Source organism: Strix aluco, chromosome 26 (genome assembly GCF_031877795.1).
Source record: "Strix aluco isolate bStrAlu1 chromosome 26, bStrAlu1.hap1, whole genome shotgun sequence".
Taxonomy (NCBI): domain Eukaryota; kingdom Metazoa; phylum Chordata; class Aves; order Strigiformes; family Strigidae; genus Strix; species Strix aluco.
In genome coordinates, this window is record NC_133956.1 from 476,340 (window position 1) to 494,322 (window position 17,983).

At 49.8% G+C, this 17,983-nt stretch overlaps 1 protein-coding gene across 7 annotated transcripts; it reads left to right on the top strand.

Moving 5' to 3' along the window:
* The first annotated feature begins 869 nt into the window (after positions 1–869).
* Positions 870–17,572, top strand: INPP5B (inositol polyphosphate-5-phosphatase B). Of its 7 annotated transcripts, none has more exons than XR_012620991.1 (22): positions 870–995; positions 1,127–1,206; positions 1,615–1,712; positions 2,086–2,172; positions 2,584–2,694; positions 6,209–6,302; positions 7,669–7,839; positions 8,558–8,659; positions 9,065–9,179; positions 9,836–9,952; positions 10,812–10,999; positions 11,575–11,686; positions 11,847–11,956; positions 12,836–12,971; positions 13,537–13,647; positions 14,285–14,447; positions 14,606–14,841; positions 15,409–15,522; positions 15,906–16,013; positions 16,300–16,486; positions 16,742–16,853; positions 17,151–17,271. XR_012620991.1 is itself a non-coding variant. In XM_074807407.1 (22 exons), the coding sequence occupies exons 1-22, from the start codon at positions 939–941 to the stop codon at positions 17,273–17,275; spliced, it is 2,652 nt and encodes an 883-aa protein (XP_074663508.1). In that variant the 5' UTR covers positions 870–938; the 3' UTR covers positions 17,276–17,572. The 7 variants fall into 7 exon arrangements, 5 of the variants coding, with proteins under 5 accessions (XP_074663508.1, XP_074663509.1, XP_074663510.1 ...); XR_012620992.1 differs by having other exon boundaries at positions 16,303–16,486; XM_074807407.1 differs by having other exon boundaries at positions 15,906–15,990; positions 16,359–16,486; positions 17,151–17,572.
* Positions 17,573–17,983: the final 411 nt, after the last annotated feature.

Here is a 17,983-nt window from a genome sequence, read left to right on the forward strand (position 1 = left end):
AACCCCGAGAAGCGTTCGGGGCCTGTTTTTGTCTCACGCCATGATGTCAGCGTGTCCCTAGCGAGTGAAAACAGAATGAAACCCAGGGACTTGCTATCTCAGAAATACCATCCAGTACCACCTTCCTTGTAAAAAGAGAGGTTTAGCGTTTGAAGCAGATATTTCGGGCTGTTCTTTCGTTTCCTCTTCGCAGCCGGGTCCGTGCTGGCGGCTGCGGCGTGCAGACACCGGAGCGGTTGTTTAACAGACCGCTGTCCTACTCTTCGTCTCCGGGCTTGGCTGCCGCTCCTGTACCTGTGAAGCAGCTGATTTAGGCCAAACTCTCCTCTCCCGCCGTCCAAGGCCAACCCGCGGCCCCGCAGCGCTCCCGCACCCCGCGGCGGTTCCTGCTCGTACCCAACGGGCGGCGCCGGCCGGGCCCCGCCGGCTCCTGGGGAGATTCAACCGCGAAGCGGTTCAAGGTGCTGCTGAGCAAAGAGCCCCCTCCGGCCCCCCCGGGGCGTTCGCCCCCGCCGCGCCCCTGCTCTGCCCTGCCCGGCGGGAGGGGGCTGCGGGCGGGCCCCGGCCCCGCCGTTCCGTGCCCCCTCGGCCGGTCGTGAGCCGCTGCCCGGGGCGAGTCCCGCTGCCGGCTTGTCCCCGGTTATTTCCGGGGGTGCCCGCGGCTCCCCCCGGCCCGGCCCGGCCCCGCCGCGTCATTCAGCGTCCGGCGCCGTCCCGGCGGGCGGCAGCGCCGGGCCCCGCCCGCGGCGGGGGGTTACCGGAGCCCGGCAGCGGCGGCGGGGGGGGGGGGGAAACCGGCCGAGCGGGGCGGTGGCGGTGCCGGGAGCGGGGGGGGGGAGCCCAGGGGTATCCGCGGGGCGGGCGCGACGCGTCGCGACATCCGCGCTGAGCGGCCGGGCCGGGGCAGCCGCCGCCGCGGCCCGGGGCCGGTGCGGAGCATGGACCAGTCGGTCGCCATCCAGGAGAGTCTGGCGGCCGGCGCGACCTGCCGGATTGTATCCTTTGCTTCGGCCCCGACGGGACCCCCCTCACCCCCTCCCCCCCTCCCCCTCCCCGTCCCCATCCCCGTCCCCATCCCCCCCGCGGGCTCCCGCCTCCCGCCGCAGTTCCTTGACCCGGGCCGAAGGCGGTGCAGGGCGTCCTGGCCGGCGGGCAGAGCCTGGAGAGCCGGCTGCTGGGCCTGGTGGAGAGCGGCGGGGAGCACGCGTGGGTACCGGGGAGAGCTGGGCACCGGGGAACACGCGTGGGGACCGGGGCCGGGGGGGAGGAACCTCCCCAGGAAAGGCGAGAGCTCTGCGGGTCTCTGACAGGCCTCGGAAACCGCCTGAAAACTCCTTATGGCAGAGACTTGGTGCCGGGGGGGTCCGGGAGGGATGGAAGTGATGCGAGGGAGTTGTGTCTCCGCTCTGTCCTGGGCGGTGCGTGAGAAAAGCCCCGGCCCTCGAGGTTTTGGTCTGGTGCGTTTTGCCAGTAACATAAATACATCCCGATTTAAGCGAGGGGCTGAGCAGGAGGGTGGGCTCCGGGGGTCGCGTGGGGCTGTGCTGGGCTGGGCTCTGCCTGTCCCTGCGGAGGGGCCCGAATCGCTGCCTCCACCTCTGCCTCACCTTGCAGGATCCACGTGTACACTCACCGGCGCATGGCCATCGCGGCCGAGGACGTCTGGCTCGAGAAGGTTATCCCCATCACAGAAGGGTTTGCAGTGGAAGAAGGTACTAATGCACTTCGGTGGCTGGGGCCCCCTCCAGAGAAGGGGGTGAAGGGGTCTGGAGTCCATATTTTGTTGTTCTACTCGCTGAGGTTTGGGATCTATTCAGCCTTCGCACTTTTTCTTCAATTTGTAACGCCTGGTGACGCTTATGCGTCACATGGCAGAGCTGGAAGGGCCCTGCTAGATTATTGCTCTGCAACCCAGAGCACCCTGCGTCCCCCCGAGCACCAGCCGTGGCCTCCCGACAGGTTTCTCCTGTCTCTGTTTGCATAAGGAGTATTTGGGGTTGGAGGAACTTGGCCAGCTCAGAGTGTCAGCGCGGTCTGCAAACCTGTCGCTGAGCTTCGTAACTGAACTTTGTTTTGCTTTTACAGTTGTACTTGACAGTGACCTTCGTGTCATCGGTGAGTTCCGTTGTCGCCTGTGCACGGGCGTCCCGGGCCTGCACCAGCTGCACTCAGGTGGGAGCGGGGGCTCCTGTGACCCGGCCCGTGACGGGGGGGACTTGTCCTGCAGCTGCTGGGGAGCCCGGCGTGCTTTTGCCGTGATTCCAATCATGCTAACGAGTGTTGTCACCCGGTTCAACCAAAGGAATGATTTTTCCAAATGCTTTTAAACTGAGAGATTTAAACTGAGCTACTGAGAGATTAATTATTGTCACTGAATGAGCAGGATAAAAATTATTATAACCGCTGACTCTTAGATTTTTAAATGGCATTCTGGTGTACACGGTGGAAAAGGGTCGCGGTAAGAAGGCACGGGGGGGTTTGTTGCTGAAGTCTGCACACATGCACCAGCTGCTGCAGAGTGGGGAAGATGCTGGGTTTCTGAGGGCTCGTCAGCCCTGTCCACGAGATCTCTTTCGTCTTTAGGCTCTGACGTGACTATCCAGATAACTTCAAAGGACGATCGGCTCACGGTGCGGCTGCCTTTTGGCTCCCACACGCGCACGTTCCTTCAGGAGGTCGGCAGGTGCAGGCCAGGTACGAGCTCTGGCGGGTGCAGGAGGTGGCCCGCGGGTTGGGGGGGTGGGCAGTCTGGCCTGTCGCCTTCGCACGTTTCTGCTCCGTGCGGAAGAGCAGCATCGGCCTCTCTGTGGCCGAGACTCGCACGGGACCATCACGGTGACGGTTCCCCATCGCCAGACAGCGCAGCAGAGGCCGTTGGCGTTTTGGCTGAGCAGACGCAGGTGCTGCGACAAGGAACCTGCTGCCTGCACGGTCCAAAGGCCAAATGGAAATTCCTTTGGGCCGGGGCTGAGAAAGACCAGGCAGAGTTCTGAAGGTGGCAGCTCGCTTCGTCCCCGCTCGCCCTGTCCTCGCGCTGTTCTTGCTGCCTCCCAGCTGGGCGCAGCCTGGCACAATTTTCACAGGGGGTGGCTGGCGCTGCCTGCTCGGTCCTGCCCCGACCGTGCTCGGCGGGGCATCAGCCTCCTCCTCTTGCCAGGTGAGTGCTTTGCTGCACACCCCGCGTCTCCCTCTTTGCAGAGCACACGAGAGCTACAGCAATTCCTGGAAGTCAGTGTGGGATTCAAAACCTGAATTGTACCATTTCTAGTTTGCCCACCTTCATTTAGGCTGGGCTCCCCTCAATTCATGAAGGCACAGTTTGGTGTTGCTGGCATTCCTTCTTTTGATTTCTGTGTTTATCAGTAGGGTATTAAAAACAAAAAAGAGAAGGGATGAACTCTGGAGCTCTGTCGGCAGCGTGGCAGGGGTTGAGCCAAGGTCAGGATCGGGGAACATCCCCTCAGATGTGGTGTTTTAACTTGTAGCTTACAACTGACTGGGAGCGACTTGGGCATATCTACGTGCTTAGGAGGAAAAACAGGCTGGATGAAACACAACCCTGGCTCCTTTGTTGGCGTGGTTTTGTTGTATCTGGAGCACAGGAACGCTCTTTGGCTCCTTGGGAAGTAGGTCTCCTATCAAATCACGCCTTTGAGCTTTGACAAAGTTGCCTTTTCAAGGCTTCATTGTGTTTTTCTTGAGTCAGAGGAGTCTAGGGATCTTTTTTTTCCCTTTGGTCTTGTATTAGCAGAAGAAAATGCTCTCTGCCATCATTTGGGGTCTTTTGGAACATGAATTGATACAGAATGAGGTTTTGTCTGCCCTTTTCCAGGAACAGCTGTAACTCATTCTGTCCTTAAATGAACATGCTCACTCGAGTCAGCACCTTTCACGCGCAAATCAAAGGACATTTAAATACTGTGTAAATGCTACGATTTGCTGGTAGAGTGACATTAGTTCATCATATCTTCTGTGAATTAAGGCTGGCTAATGAATGAGAGCATCTACAAAGGGATTTAAACGTGCTTTAAATGTGCTTTACGTTGTAGTTTATGGTCACAATTTCGGTGAAGACCCCGACCTAAAGTCCGACCTGTGTGCCTGCGCGTGCAGGCACAGTCTCGGCAGCTGTTGCTCCATTTGGAACCCCCAGAAGAACAAGCAGACTTCCCTCCAGGCTGGGGCAGCGCCATCCTGCCTGGACTGTTGCTTACACCTCCGTTATGTAACGAGCAGGCTGGCTAAGAGTCAAATAACTAAAAATGGCAAGGCTAATTAATTCTCCCTTTTGAACACTAAGCATGGATCCTACTTTATCCAGAAGACACGATACGTTTTTCTGCTGTAGAACAGTACTATAATGTCACTGCACATTTCTAACAAGAACGTCTTTATTACTGCTTAAATCTCTTTTAACTGCAAATCCTGTCTGATTCAGGCCATACATATTCTGCTCTTCTGTAATCTCTGTGCACAGCTCTCTAGTTCTGTGCCCAGTTCAGTTATTGAACCAGGTCATTATCTTGCTAAAATATTCCGCTTCAGGTTGGTGACATATAGATCCCTCTGGCTAGAGCCATCTGTATCTAGATATAAATTTATCTAAAGGAAACAGCCCTTTTCCAGGGCTAATCTCTTTCTTGGGAGCATCCTGCCTAAAACTGATTTCCACCAGTGAGGTTGGAGTGCAGAAGTGTGATGTGTGACTGGGATCTTTGGATCACGTAGCGGCCGTGCCAGCAGCACGGAGCTCTGGCCGTTCTGGCACCTTCTCCGTGCTGGCAGGTGCCATCGTCCTGTGTGGGCCGTAAAGCCGGAGCTTCTCCCTTCCCGTTCCAGGTGCAACAGTTAGTTGTCTGGTAAAGTCTGGTAAAGTGAAAGTTCCAGTTGGTTCTTGTTGCTGTCGAGGTACATTGCGTGTTCTCTACCGGGAGAGCTGGCAGAGGCGCAGGCAGAGGCGCGGGCAGCGCTGTGAAGTCCTCAGTGCCCGTGGAGAAGAGGTGCGGCTCTGTCCCAGCTCCCCAGACCTCGCTCCGCAGCGCGCCGCTGGCCTGCGCCCGTCCCCGGCCAGTCCTCCCTGGCTGGCTGTGATCCGTAGTGAGTCTGAGCCACGTGCTGCCTCCGGCCACCCTCCCATAAAGCCTCTTATGCAGTCTTTATTCTCAGAGCGCTCTTGGGCAGAAAGGGTTTTCCAAGCTGAGAATGGGGCCACTTCTTGTCAGCTTGTTTATGTTCTGAGTGCTTAGGTAAAGTACTTCAAGTTCTGTTTCTGGTTTGCGCTCTCGTCCTGGACAATGTACTGTGACAGCGATAACATTTTAATTTTTCTGGATTGTGCTCACTGAAGAAGTCCAGCTGAATGACTAGAACCTTAGAATTTTAAGAACAATTTCTATATCATCATTAGCTTTATGTGCTAAGTAGCATAATCTTGAGCTTGCTGTTTGTGCATCTTAAACACGGAGACCCCCCACAGAATCCGCTTTTTTTACTGTTATTTTTCCACTTGTAGAATGTTGTAACTGAGACAAAATTCTGAAAGACTGGTCAAATTTTGCTAATGTAGTGTGATGTGTTTAGTGTCACACCTGTATTTAGTTGTACTTGCGTGGTAGCAGCCCTGCATTTTTTTAGGAATACGCAGTTTGGACTGAGGCACTTGTTTCTGCTGAGGTACAGAGGGCTCGCGGTGGCTCCGTTCTGTGCTGCCTCGAGAGGGGAGACGCTTGTGCTTTGCGGTGTATTTGCAGATAGGTAGAAACTCTTTAAATGGCAGTGTGGTGGGGTTTTTTGTTGTTTATTTTTTTTTTTCCCCCCCATTTACTTCCTTTCTTTGTACTTCCTGTCTTGCTTCAGAAAGGAAAAACCTGTTATTAACGTACATTTTTTGGATTCCCAGGATAACGCCCTGGATTTTGTGCTGCTAAATCCTGGTTTGGCTTAGCAGGCAGGCAGCACACCGCAGTTCTGCTGCTCTCCGTGGCTGCACGGCGTGCTAGTGTCCGTTCTGCTCTGCCTCGTCACACAGCAGTCCTGTCAAAATAAGCTAAATCTATCAGATACAGAAAGAGAGACTGTGGGGCACTCTGTTTCTCCACACAAATCTAAATTATATTTTGCTCACAGATTTTTGCCAGCATTTGAATAAGTGTGTTGATAAATTAAAGTACGCTTTGTGTTTAGTGTGAAACTTTCTGGTTTTTTCCAGAAGCGGTTGGCTCTGAAGGCGTCAAACAGAACGGAAAAAAGCTTGCAGTCAGTCAGAACCGGAGCCACGACAGCACCGATAGAAGTGCTCCCAGGTGAGGTATCTCCCTCGCTTCTCATGTAGGTTTGGTGAAGCAGTTGAAGGGGGGGGGTGTGCACATCAGCTCTTCGTGGAAGGTCTAGTGAGGAATAAAAGTGGTGGCAACGTTTCTGTGCCGGTTTAGCTGTGCCTCCCTGCCACGGAGTATCTCTGTAGTGACAGTAAATATATACAGCACCAAAGCTCTGGGTGCTTCTGGGTGACTGCGTATGGATGGAATGAACTGTGGTGGACAAATTGTCGATGCTTTGATGTCTAGAGGAAGAAAAAGAAAGTGCAGAGAGCTTTCTGTCTGGGCTGCCTGATTTTCAGCTGGAAACCGAGGGGGGAGGCTGGTCTCTGAGGTCTGTGCACACACCAGGGCTCAGCAGCCTTGCGGCCGCATTATCTGGTTCCATCTGCCGGTGACCATGCCGGCTGCAGTCCCCAGGGGTGGAGGGATCTACAGCAGAGGTTGGCAACTTTTGGAGAAGAGAATCTGCAGATTCTAGTCAGGAGAGAAAAAAGTTCAGCGTAAGCACGCTGTCAAAACTTCAGCGGGAGTTTCAGCACAGTCTCTCAGAGATAGTCCTGCTAGTCCCCTATTTGGGCATATTTTTGCTGTTCAGTGGGACAGGACCCGCTAGCGTTGTTTATTTTGAATTCAGAGAGCTTTGGCTTAGGGCCACCGTGTCTCATAGATACACTCTTAAAATGTTGCAGTTTAATTTTCCAGTTCCCAGGACTTTGTGGACCCTGCTGCATGTCCTTCAAAGCCTGTCTGCGTGCTGTCCTTGGCACTGCTGTGCAGGTTGTTGACCTTAAATTTATACCATCCGCTTGCTTGTGGGAACTCCCAAGCTGTGGCATTATTACTGTTGCAAAAGGAGTTTGCAGAGCCATGAGATGATACTAAATAAAACCATCTCTGCTTCCACCCACTCTGTGCTGCCTCCTTTCTAGGCAGAGCTGGAGTTTTCCACTCAAAAGCTTTTTAAACACACACAGTTTTTCATTCTTCTGCTGAGGTCAGAAGGGCTGAGTGGAGGCAGCGGGAGATGAGATTGGCATCTCCTTGCTCCAGTAAGCAGGAGGGGTGGAGAGGTTTTGTATCGACACCCAGGTGTGGGTAAGGCCTGCTCGGAATCAACAGGCTGCACCAGGTTAGTGAAAAACGTTTGCTATTTCAGTTAGTTAAACTGTTTTTATCTAGAGATCTGAACTAAGAAATGCGCATTTCAGTCTTGTTTGCTTATCCCAAACACTGATTATTTAGTGAAACAGACTGATAAGTGCCAATCAAGGCCTCGGTGGCACAAATAAGCTGTGTAGGGTGTGTGTCTATCCTGAGTTCCATCCTGCAGTTTTGCTTTCATTTGCAGGCAAACCAAACTCAAACCTGAAGTGACAACTGAAATGGTGCGGTCCTCCAGCGTGATGGTTTCAAACAAGGCTTCAATCTTATCAGAACCAAAGTTTGGACTAAGAGATACTATTGTTAAATCTCAGCTTGTACAAATGGAGGATTCCTACACACACATTCAGAGCTTCAGGTAATGATCATTCCTGAGAAGAACTGATTTTTGCGAGGAGTAAGTTAGCATAAGCTGTCAAAATAACTCATGTTCGTTATTTCATCTAGTGTCCCTGCAAATAGGTAATTGTAGAAGAGTATGATCCATACTTTCCAGAACAGCTTTCTTTCCTCATTTAGGCATTAGCAGAGAAGAATTTCATTCATGTCTCTGTCAAGGCTTGCCTTGTGGTTCTTGTTGAGAAAATGGCCTTTTTGAAATGACATTTTCCTGTGCTTATTTCAGACTGTGTCTGGAAATGCATCAGTTCTGCGCACCTCTGCCTTCTCCCTCACTGCCTCTGTTCACTACTTAGCCATGTAGTTTTCCAATAAGTTCATAAAAGCTTGGGTGAAATACATGATTAGGACCAAAACTTTACTGTGGTTGAAATGCTTTTATGCATGTCATTCTATGAATTTATCATTTCAAACTGCTACTGCACAGCTCTAGCCTTCTTTTTTTTTAATACTATATGTAAAAATGTGTATTCTTCTGTAAAACATGTCTGCAAAGATGCTACTGTAATTAGATAATTTTAGGGATTTAAACTTTGTCACATTTTCCTGATTGCCCCCTGGAACATGTTACTCCCGAATAGTTACATGTAGTTATATTAAGTACATGGTTCAGTAATAGCAGTATTCCCACCAGCTCTACAATTTGCAGCTCTGGGATTTAGTTCGTTCCTTTGCAGATTTTTTGTTGGGACGTACAATGTGAACGGTCAGTCACCCAGGGAAAGCCTCCAGCCCTGGCTCAGATGTGACGCTGAGCCTCCAGACATTTACTGCGTGGGGTGAGTGTCTCTTTCTGGCCCGTCCTCCCAAACCTTCACCGTGGGGGGGTGCTTGTGACTCTGCAGCACGGGGGTGTTCATGCAGGACCCCCCAGCTGAGGAGTGTTTGCATTGCCTCACCCCGTTGCACAGCCTTGGACTCTGTGTTTGCATAGCCTGGGAGGGCTGTTGTTCTGGTGGTGGTTGGACTCTGGCACTGTAGTGTTACAAAACCTTTAACGCCATTCACTTTCATGCTAAGAGTAATTTAACTTTACATTTAGCATAGCCCTAAAATCAGCATAACTGAATTTGAGTTTTCAGTTATAAATTTAGTGAGTATGAATTGATCTAGTTCTTTCCCAGAGGAAAGGGCTGGAGAGTTATAAACCAGCATGAATCCATGGGTTCCTTCCTCTAACACAGTTTCCAGGAGCTTGACCTGAGTAAAGAAGCCTTCTTTTTCAATGACACGCCGAAGGAAGAAGAATGGTTTAAAGCTGTAACTGATAGTCTTCACCCAGATGCCAAATATGCAAAGGTAAAGGTGGCTTGTGGGGAGGTTTGTGTGTGGAATCATTTTCCACTTGGGCCTCTCTTCCCTTTGTTTTCTCTTGCTCTCAGTTGCTGTGTCTCCCAGAGGCTCATTGCAGGCTTTGGCTCAGTCAGAAGGGCTCTGCAGCGGGTCGTGTTGCCGTGCAGGGTGCCGAGGCAGGGGCAGGACAGCAGACCAGAGCTGGGCATCCACACACAAAGGAAGCTCCCGCTGTCTTGGGGGAGGAGAATAGGAGTGTCTTAGCTTCCTCCATGTCTGTCTGCACAGTGTGTGGTGGAATGAGTGGTGAAGGTGTCTTGGCAGGAATGCTGCGTGTGTTTTGGCTCCTGCTCCTTAGGTCTGCTTTGTCTCTTGTCGCTGCTGTTGAAGCGAAGCTCCTTCTGAGGGCTGGGCCTGTGCTGTAGGTTTTGCTTTGGGCTTCAGCGCAGTTCTCTGGGGTGTTGGTCCCTGGCTCCTTCCTGTGCTGTGCTGCTGGGGTGCCTGTGTGCTGTGAGCCCAGCTGGTCCATCGGGTGAGCCTGGAACCCAGAACTGTCTTCACCTGTATTTTGGTGACCCCTGTTCTGGACTGGGGGGCGATGTGCCTTCTCTCACCAAACCTCTCCCGTTCTAGTATTTAATGGAACAGGATCTCTTTTTCAGGTGAAACTTGTGCGGCTCGTGGGAATCATGCTGCTGTTGTATGTGAGAGCAGACCTTGCTTTGAACATCTCCGAGGTGGAAATTGAGACTGTGGGAACTGGAATCATGGGCAGGATGGTAAGAATGGCAACTGTGCATGAGAAGGGGTGAGGTTAGAGGAGCCCTGGAGAGCCCCTCTCCTTAGGCCTAGTGGTTATTCCTCCAGCTGAGGGCTGCAGCTGCCTCTGGAAGCACACGGTCCTGTCCCTGTGCCAGCGCAGGGCGGTGCTCGAGGGAGTTGCCATGTGCTCGCAAAGCCTCCCAGACCTTGAGGGAGTATCTTCTCTGAGGGCTTTTTTTTCTGATAGCATGTGCTGGGCTGCATGGTGCCTTGCTCTCATGTGATTTTTGATGCTGGCTCTGATTTTGCCCAAATAACACAAGGAAACATGAGTAGAAGAAACATGTCTATTCACAGTAGTTTTCCTGAGGGGGACTTCCTGGCCTCTTGCCGTTCCACACCGCTGGAATGAAGTCTGTGCCCTTTGAATGTAGTTTCTGTGAACATTGCAGCTATAACTTGTCAAAGGGATTTTTGACCAGCTAAGTCATGTGCTTCTTCCTCTGTTTAAAGTATTTTCATGGTTTGTGTTGAAAGATCCAGTTTGTTGCTAAATAGGTTTCGGGACTTGCTGAAATAACTGACCAGCAATCTTACTGATGATTTTAATATCCTTTTGTATTAGCTAATTCCCGAACTGCAAACTGAGTCCCATGTGCTTGCTTGCTGTGTTCTGTCGCTGTGTGCAACCCTCACATGAGTTACTGACTTGATTTCATGAAGTAGTTCTCACTAATTGGTGTTTTCAGCCTTTTCCTTCCTCTGGAATTGTGGTCTGCCTCAGCATCTTCTGGCTTGTCCACTGCTAGTAACTCATTTGTGGATTCATCTCTTGTGTAGAAGCTTCTGACCAATATCTTTGTCTTTATCTTTCAGGGTAACAAAGGTGGTGTTGCCATAAGGTTTAAATTCCATAACACTAGCGTGTGCGTTGTGAATTCTCACCTTGCAGCTCACATGGAGGAATATGAGCGGAGGAACCAGGACTTCAAAGACATCTGCTCTCGGATGCAATTCTGCCAGTTGGATCCCAATTTGCCCCCTCTCACTATCAGCAAACATGAGTATGCATCCCGTCTGACCGTGCGATCTCTGCGGGCAAGGAATAACCTTATGAACGTCCTGGGGGCGGGTTCTCTCGGCAGGGATGTGAGGGGGGGTGCCCAGTGATCTAACCGTCAGCCTGGCAGGGTCAGAAACGCGTCACCCTAACCTTGGTTGTAAGAGTGGTCACCTATGCAGTTCTGACAAGTCACTTGCCTTCTTACGCTCTTCCAGGCCTTGTTTTATTTTCAAGCATGAAGTGGGAATGGGGCAATAACATGCATCGATTTCCCCAGTCGGTGGTGGGCTTTCGTCCGTGTGCAATATTAAAAGCACTAGTTATTAAGAGGTAGTGACAGACATGCAGAGCAGGAATTAAAAACAGCAAAGGTAGAAAATGTAGCTTCTCTTTCAAGTTTTTGCTCTTGGTCTCTCTGCTGGAGAAGCAGCCCCAGCGTCCAGCTGGTCGAGGTGAGAAGAGCCCGTGCTTGCGCTGGCTGGTCTAAGGCACTGCTGTGCCTCCAGCTCACCGCCCGCTCGCCCTTTGGACACCTTTAGGCCTCTGTGCAGACCTCTGGTGTACGTTCTCTTTCAGTGTGATCTTATGGCTGGGTGACCTCAACTATCGGCTGGAGGAACTGGATGTGGCGAAAGTGAAGCAGCTGGTCGATGAGAAAGCGTTTGTAGAGCTTTGCCAGTATGACCAGGTACCGATGCCTGCCTGCCCGCGGGGTGCTGAGGGTGCCACTTGGAAACTGCACACCTACCCCTTGGCCCTCAGTGCTGAACATCCCCCTTCTAGCTCATATGGGAACTGTGCTTGAGCTTATTTAAAATTACATTTTTTGTCTTTTTTTTCTTTCATAGCTGAAGAGGCAAATGAATGCAAATGCAGCCTTTGAAGGCTTTACAGAGGGAGAGATTTCTTTCCAGCCAACGTACAAATATGATGCTGGCTGTGACGACTGGGACACAAGGTACGGTGATCGCCTCGTACGTGATGCTGCCACTGGCTCATGTTATTGCTGAAGGGAGTAAAAACAAAGCTAAAAAGAACTGCAGATCTAACGGCTATAAATAGAAACAGTTCTGACATTATTGCTGTTCCTCTCCCTTGGCTCCAAATCCATCTCCAGTTCACTTCTATTTATGTTGCTTTTCTTCCACTGCTGTTTGTCAGATATTCCTAATCTTTTTTCCAGGAATAACCCACTGGGTTTCCTCTTAGTTAGAGGTGGAAAAAATTAAGAAATAATTTTAGTTAGTTTAATTCTTTTGGTTTGGTTTGGTTTGGTTTTTTTTCCCAAGCAAAATTTTTAGGATCTTTTATTTGCTGACACCTGCTATACCTACTCAGGTCAGACCCGCTGGGGTTGGAAATGGAGCATCTGTCCAGCGTTCTCCAGGAGACTGCCAGAACCACCATCCCTCTAACGCACTGCACAGAGCGGCCGGCCTGTTCTTAGTAAAGTGGGAACATCGGCTCCCAGTGCGGGAATTAAATCTGTGCAGGAGTCAGTGGAAAAAAAAAAAGTGAACTTTAAGTGTAGTGCCTGAGTTCTTAGTTTTCATGGTTCTTGTGGTCAGAAGTATCTCTGAGTATTGCTTTGTATGTTAATTGTATCAAAAGAACAAAACAAATAATTGCATCTTTGAAGAAGTAGAAAGCATGATATAGAGATACCTAATAGTAGTAGACTTTATAACTACTCAAAGAAACTGGAAAATACAACTTTGACAGAGAACTAGCTCCAGGGCGTGTCAGAAAAACAGCCTCTGGGAGAGCAGTATTCTGCCTTGCACTGTTACTCCCCCTGAACTGTGCCTGGGAGCTGTAATTTTTACCTCTGTTTCAGTGAGAAGTGTCGTGTTCCAGCATGGTGCGATCGGATACTCTGGAAAGGGCAGAATGTTGCTCAGCTGAGCTATCGCAGCCATATGGCTTTGAAGATCAGTGACCATAAGCCAGTTAGCTCTGTGTTTGATATTGGGGTAAGTACGGCGGTGCTGGAGGAGAGAACTCTGCTGGCCTCTCCTCCGTGCGGGGAGAGGGGGGAGGAGGAGGGAGCTTCTCCTGCTGATTTCCCTCTCCTGCTTTTATGGCATCCCCAGAGGACAATGGCTTAAAAGGTGGGCTAGATAAGACTGAGATAGGATTGTTGTTCATAGTAAGCTAGGGTTGTGTTGATACTTCAGTTAAACAGAATAATACATGAATACCTGTAGGTGTTTCTTCAGAGGTGTTCTTTTGCCTTTTTTCTTATTTTCCTAATTTCAGAGAAACTTCCAGTGCAGGAATGCTAGATCATTGACAACACAGTAGTGTGTTGTCAGGCATTTTTAGGAAAAAAAAGCTGATTGAGTCCTGACTGGGTGACTCTTGCTAGTTATGGCAAGGTCCTTTGCTGTTGGGCGCTGAGGAGATGGCTCTGTTTGTCATGTGCTGTGCACACTCATGTGCTGCTAAAATCAAATCACCTCGCCCGTTGCTGGCCGCGTCACGGCTTGCCTGCGGAGGCCAGTAAATGCCACTTGGTGCAGTGTGTGTCCTTTTCAGGTGAAGGTTGTGAACGAGGAGCTCTATCGAAAAGCCTTTGAGGAAATAGTCCGCTCCCTGGATAAGCTGGAGAATGCCAACATTCCCTCGGTGACCCTCTCCCAGAGAGAGGTAGGGTGTGTTCGTGTGCTGTGACTCGCTGGAGAAACTGAGCAACCCCAGACCCCAGAAGTGTGTTCCCGCTGTTCCAGACCCCGGGGTCTGGTTCCAAAGTAGAATGTTTTGACTCCAGCTGTTCTCTGTTTACAAGCCCTAGAAATACTTGTTGCTGTTTAGATGCAGGTAAATTCCATTCACAGTACCAAGCTGAAAGACAGGGCGTGTTACTCCCTGAGGTGGGGAGAGAGAGTAAAAGGGTAGTTTGTGGCCCTTGCTGTGACTTGTTTGAAACATAAAATGTAAAATCTGAAGGATTTGGAGAAGGTCACAAAACTGGCATTTGCTTTGTGTGTTGGGGACTAAAAAAGATAAGCAAATGAGACATTTGAGGCTATGGCTATCTTGTTCTCAAGTTGCTTTGAGGTTATTTGAGGGGAGCATTTGTTTTAAAGGGCCCACTGATGCAAATGACTTCAGCCTACAGAGTAAGCAAATGTAGTCCTTTGTAATCTGGAAGAGATGGGATGCGGGAGCAAGAGGGTTAATCCGGGTATCTTGGTGCTTAATGATTAAACCACAGGACGGGAATTGCTGCTGGTGCTTGGCAAGGTGGAAATGGCTGATGATGTTGACTGACATTTGTTCCTAGTTCCATTTTGAGGATGTTAAGTACATGCAGCTGCAGGTAGAGAAGTTCACAATCCGCAATGGACCAGTGCCCTGCCAGTTTGAGTTTATCAGCAAACCAGACGAGGAAACCTACTGCAAGGAGTGGCTGATCGCTAACCCCAGTAAGGGCTTTCTGCTGTCAGGTGAGCTCCTCATTGTTCATCTCATGTTAGTGAGCTAAAATTGGCACCTTCTGACTTAGTTCTCTCTGCTGCTTTGACAATGTTATGCCTATTTGCAGGCTTACTGGTTTACTACCTTTTTTTAACTGAGTGTGGGTTTTTTTGTCATCTTTTGGCAGATGCTGAAATCACAATTGAGTTGGAAGTGTTTGTTAATAAATCAACAGCTACACACTTAAACTCTGGAGAGGAAAAACTTGAAGACATCTTGGTCTTGCATCTGAACAGGGGGAAGGATTATTTTCTGTCTGTAACAGGCAACTACTTGCCAAGTTGCTTTGGGTCTCCCATTCATACACTGTGTTACATGAGGGAACCGATCCAGGACATGTCAGCAGAATCCATTCGGAAACTTGTGAGTTAAAGGCAAGATTCCTTCTGAACCCACAAGAACCATTAAAACTAGATGTTCAGTCCTGTTTATTGCTAGAGAGCCTTCTTCCGCTTCCCCGATCCATAGTCTGAGAATGCTGATACAGCTCGTGCTCTCCTGGGCACCACCTTCACACCTCTTCACCCGTTTCGTGTAGAGAGCACTGCAAGTAAGATCCCACGTGCTCTGCCTGCACATTTAAAAAAGGTGTGCAGCTTCCATGTGTAGACCTTTTCCCCAGAGCCTTTGGCTTTCTCCGCATTGAGCAGAGATGCGTGTGTATATGTGAGGTTTGATGGAACATTTCCGTAGAGCTGAGCGTAGGTGCAGCGTGTTTGTCAGAGCAGCCTGTTTCTTCTGTCTGGACTTTTGATTGAAATGTGCCCGTTGTACTAGTCTGGTGTGAAGACTGGTGAGTGAAGCTGCAGAGTTTCTTAACAAGACTTAATCCTCAGGTATAAGCTCTGTGAAGCATTTTTGCAGAGCTGAACGAGAACTTGGCTACCTACCTTTTTTCTTCTCCCCCCTCCCCACACCTCCCTCTCTCAGACCCTGATGCCAGTAGAAATGAGTGATGACGATGTTGGAGCTGAAAAGCCTATGGACATTCCAAAAGAGCTGTGGATGATGGTGGATCACTTGTACCGCAACGCTTCCCAGCAGGTTGGCAGAGTTTCTACTGGAAACACAAAATTATTTGCCTGTGTTAGGTTTAGTTTTGAAGAAGATACTGGTAATGGCAGTCATGGCTACCTGTGGATGTTTGGCCAATGGTAAAGAGAGATAAAGGACATCTGTGATAAGTGACCCTGGTGCTGCGGGTGCACTGTTCCGTGACAGTGACCTTGTCTGTGTGCACATGCCTCAGCATGTCCTGCACTGCTCGCTACAGCAGTGCCGCAGCCGAACGAGAGCTGCTCAGGGTGGGATTTCTGCTGATAAATACCCATTTGGAGAGATTTTTACAGCCAGATTATGACAGCATTGCTCTATTTACCCAAATAACTTTTATCTTCCTCGAGACTGACTAATGGTTTGCTTTGCAGGAGGACCTGTTTCAGCAGCCAGGCCTCAGATCCGAATTTGAGCAAATCCGAGATTGTTTGGACAAAGGAATGCATGATACCCTCCGTATCCTTCTAGACTGGTGTCTGGTAAGGCTCGCTGCACCTTAGTGATCAAAGCTGAAAAAGATTTTACCAGTCTTTTATGCTCTGCCATGGTTTTTAAGTTCCTGTCTCTCATCTCGGGGTAACCGAGATCTGCAGAGATCTCACTACTCCTTGTAACCAGTACAAATCCTCCGCTGAGTCCTTGCGATGTTGATGAGTTACCCAAGTGTCCAACTGCCAGCTTGCTGTGCGGGGTCAAGTGATCTAACTCAAAGCTGTGAACAATAGGAGGAGTTCTCGGAGACCTGAGCAAAGATTAATGTTTCAGCAGAAAGACAACCAAAATAGATCAGGCTGTGCTTGCCCCTTCCTTAACCTTTGGATCAGTTGGCAGCAACCACTCGGTAGCAGAAGCCCTGCTGCTCTTCCTGGAGAGCCTGCCGGAGCCCGTCATCTGCTACAGGCTCTACAGCAGCTGTTTGGAGAGTGCCAGCAACTACCCGCTGAGCAGCCAGGTACCGCCGGCTTACTGAGACCGGTTCTCAGATTTCGGAGGGAGGGGAGGCCACCTGGTTTATGCAGTAACAGGTTTTTGCTCTCAGAAAGTTAATGATCGAAAGGACCTAGAACTGGTGCTTCTTGGTTATTAAGAGCTGTTAGTATTTGCAGACAGGGTGATGTTGGTAGTAGGTAAAGCTGCTAAGCCATTGCCACGTCTACAATATAAATGTTGTGGTGTTTTGTTTTGTTTTGTTTTTTTCTCCTCTCAGATTATCTCTAACCTGCCAGGGTGCCATAAAAATGTGTTTGAATATCTAATGGCATTTCTACGAGAACTACTGAAAAATTCAGGGAAAAACCATTTGGATGTGAATATTCTTGGTAAGGCGAGCAAAATAACCATTCTGGTCAGAGGGGCTTTGCAGTTTGTGTAACAAAACACATTGCTCCGAAGTGAGTGCAGTCACAGCTCTGCAGTTCTGAAGCCGTTGATAACGAGCAAACGGTCCCTAGAAAAACAGTCATTGCAGTAGCCAGAAAAAAATCCTCAAGTAGCTCAGAGATCTTACCCCCCAGACACTCTGTTTGACTGATTGGTGTTGGTGGAATCGCCCTTGATAACCTGCTGCTAACGGGCTCTTATTGTGTGTCTGTGGCTCTTTTTCCATTGAAATACAGCGAGTACATTTGGTGGCTTGTTACTTCGACCTCCTCCTGGACATCCTACACCTGATATAACTGAAAAGAGGAAAGCTCAGCAATTTATCCATCAGTTCCTCTTGAGAGAAGACAACTTACGATGAATTTCAGATGCAGCTAATCTTATTTTTAGATATCAAATTACTGTAAAAATATTTTTTTGTATAGTGGCTTTTTAAAAATATCACAGTATTTTATACATCTATTGCTTTTGAAGGCACAGCGGGCAGTTTGAATCAGGTGTCACTGTTTTAAGCTGTAAAGTATATCAGATTTCTAAATAAGCTGTATGTAGACAAGCAAAAATATAAAAGCTGGTATTTACACTGTATTTTATTTAACTTGTATTTAAACTCAGAATTTTTAAGTCCTTGTTATTTAAATAAAAAGATCTCAGTGTATTTTTCCAGCCTATCTATAGCCCATTTTCAGTGTTGGCTGGTTTAGGCCGAGGGCCCGGAGCAGCCCCTGCCACGGCTCAGACGTGTCTCGGGTGGCGATACGGAGGCGCTACAGGAATCGCTCTGGGGTCTTCCACTCCCCACCCCTGTAACTCTTTGAGACGGTGTAGCAACAGGGACTGGAGATCCGATGGAGGTGAGGGCCTGGTCTGCAGAAATGGGTTATTTTGAAAACAGGCGCTGGCTGGTGCGTACAGGGGTGCCTGGCAGATGGTGGGAAGGGTGTGGGGGAGAGGCGGGTGCTGCTGAGAGGAACAGAGGCCTCCACCCCAGGAGAACCCTGACTTTGAAAATACCGAGTAACCTGGGAAGGCGTTTGCTGTCCGTCGCAGGGTGCCCATGGCCGGTAGC

Excerpts from the sequence above, each read along its gene's own strand:
- INPP5B (XM_074807407.1), top strand. The coding sequence starts at position 939 with ATGGACCAGTCGGTCGCCATCCAGGAGAGTCTGGCGGCCGGCGCGACC. Across the intron at positions 9,180-9,835 it reads CAGATGCCAAATATGCAAAG|GTGAAACTTGTGCGGCTCGT; the intron begins GTAAAGGTGGCT and ends TCTCTTTTTCAG. Across the intron at positions 11,000-11,574 it reads CTCACTATCAGCAAACATGA|TGTGATCTTATGGCTGGGTG; the intron begins GTATGCATCCCG and ends GTTCTCTTTCAG.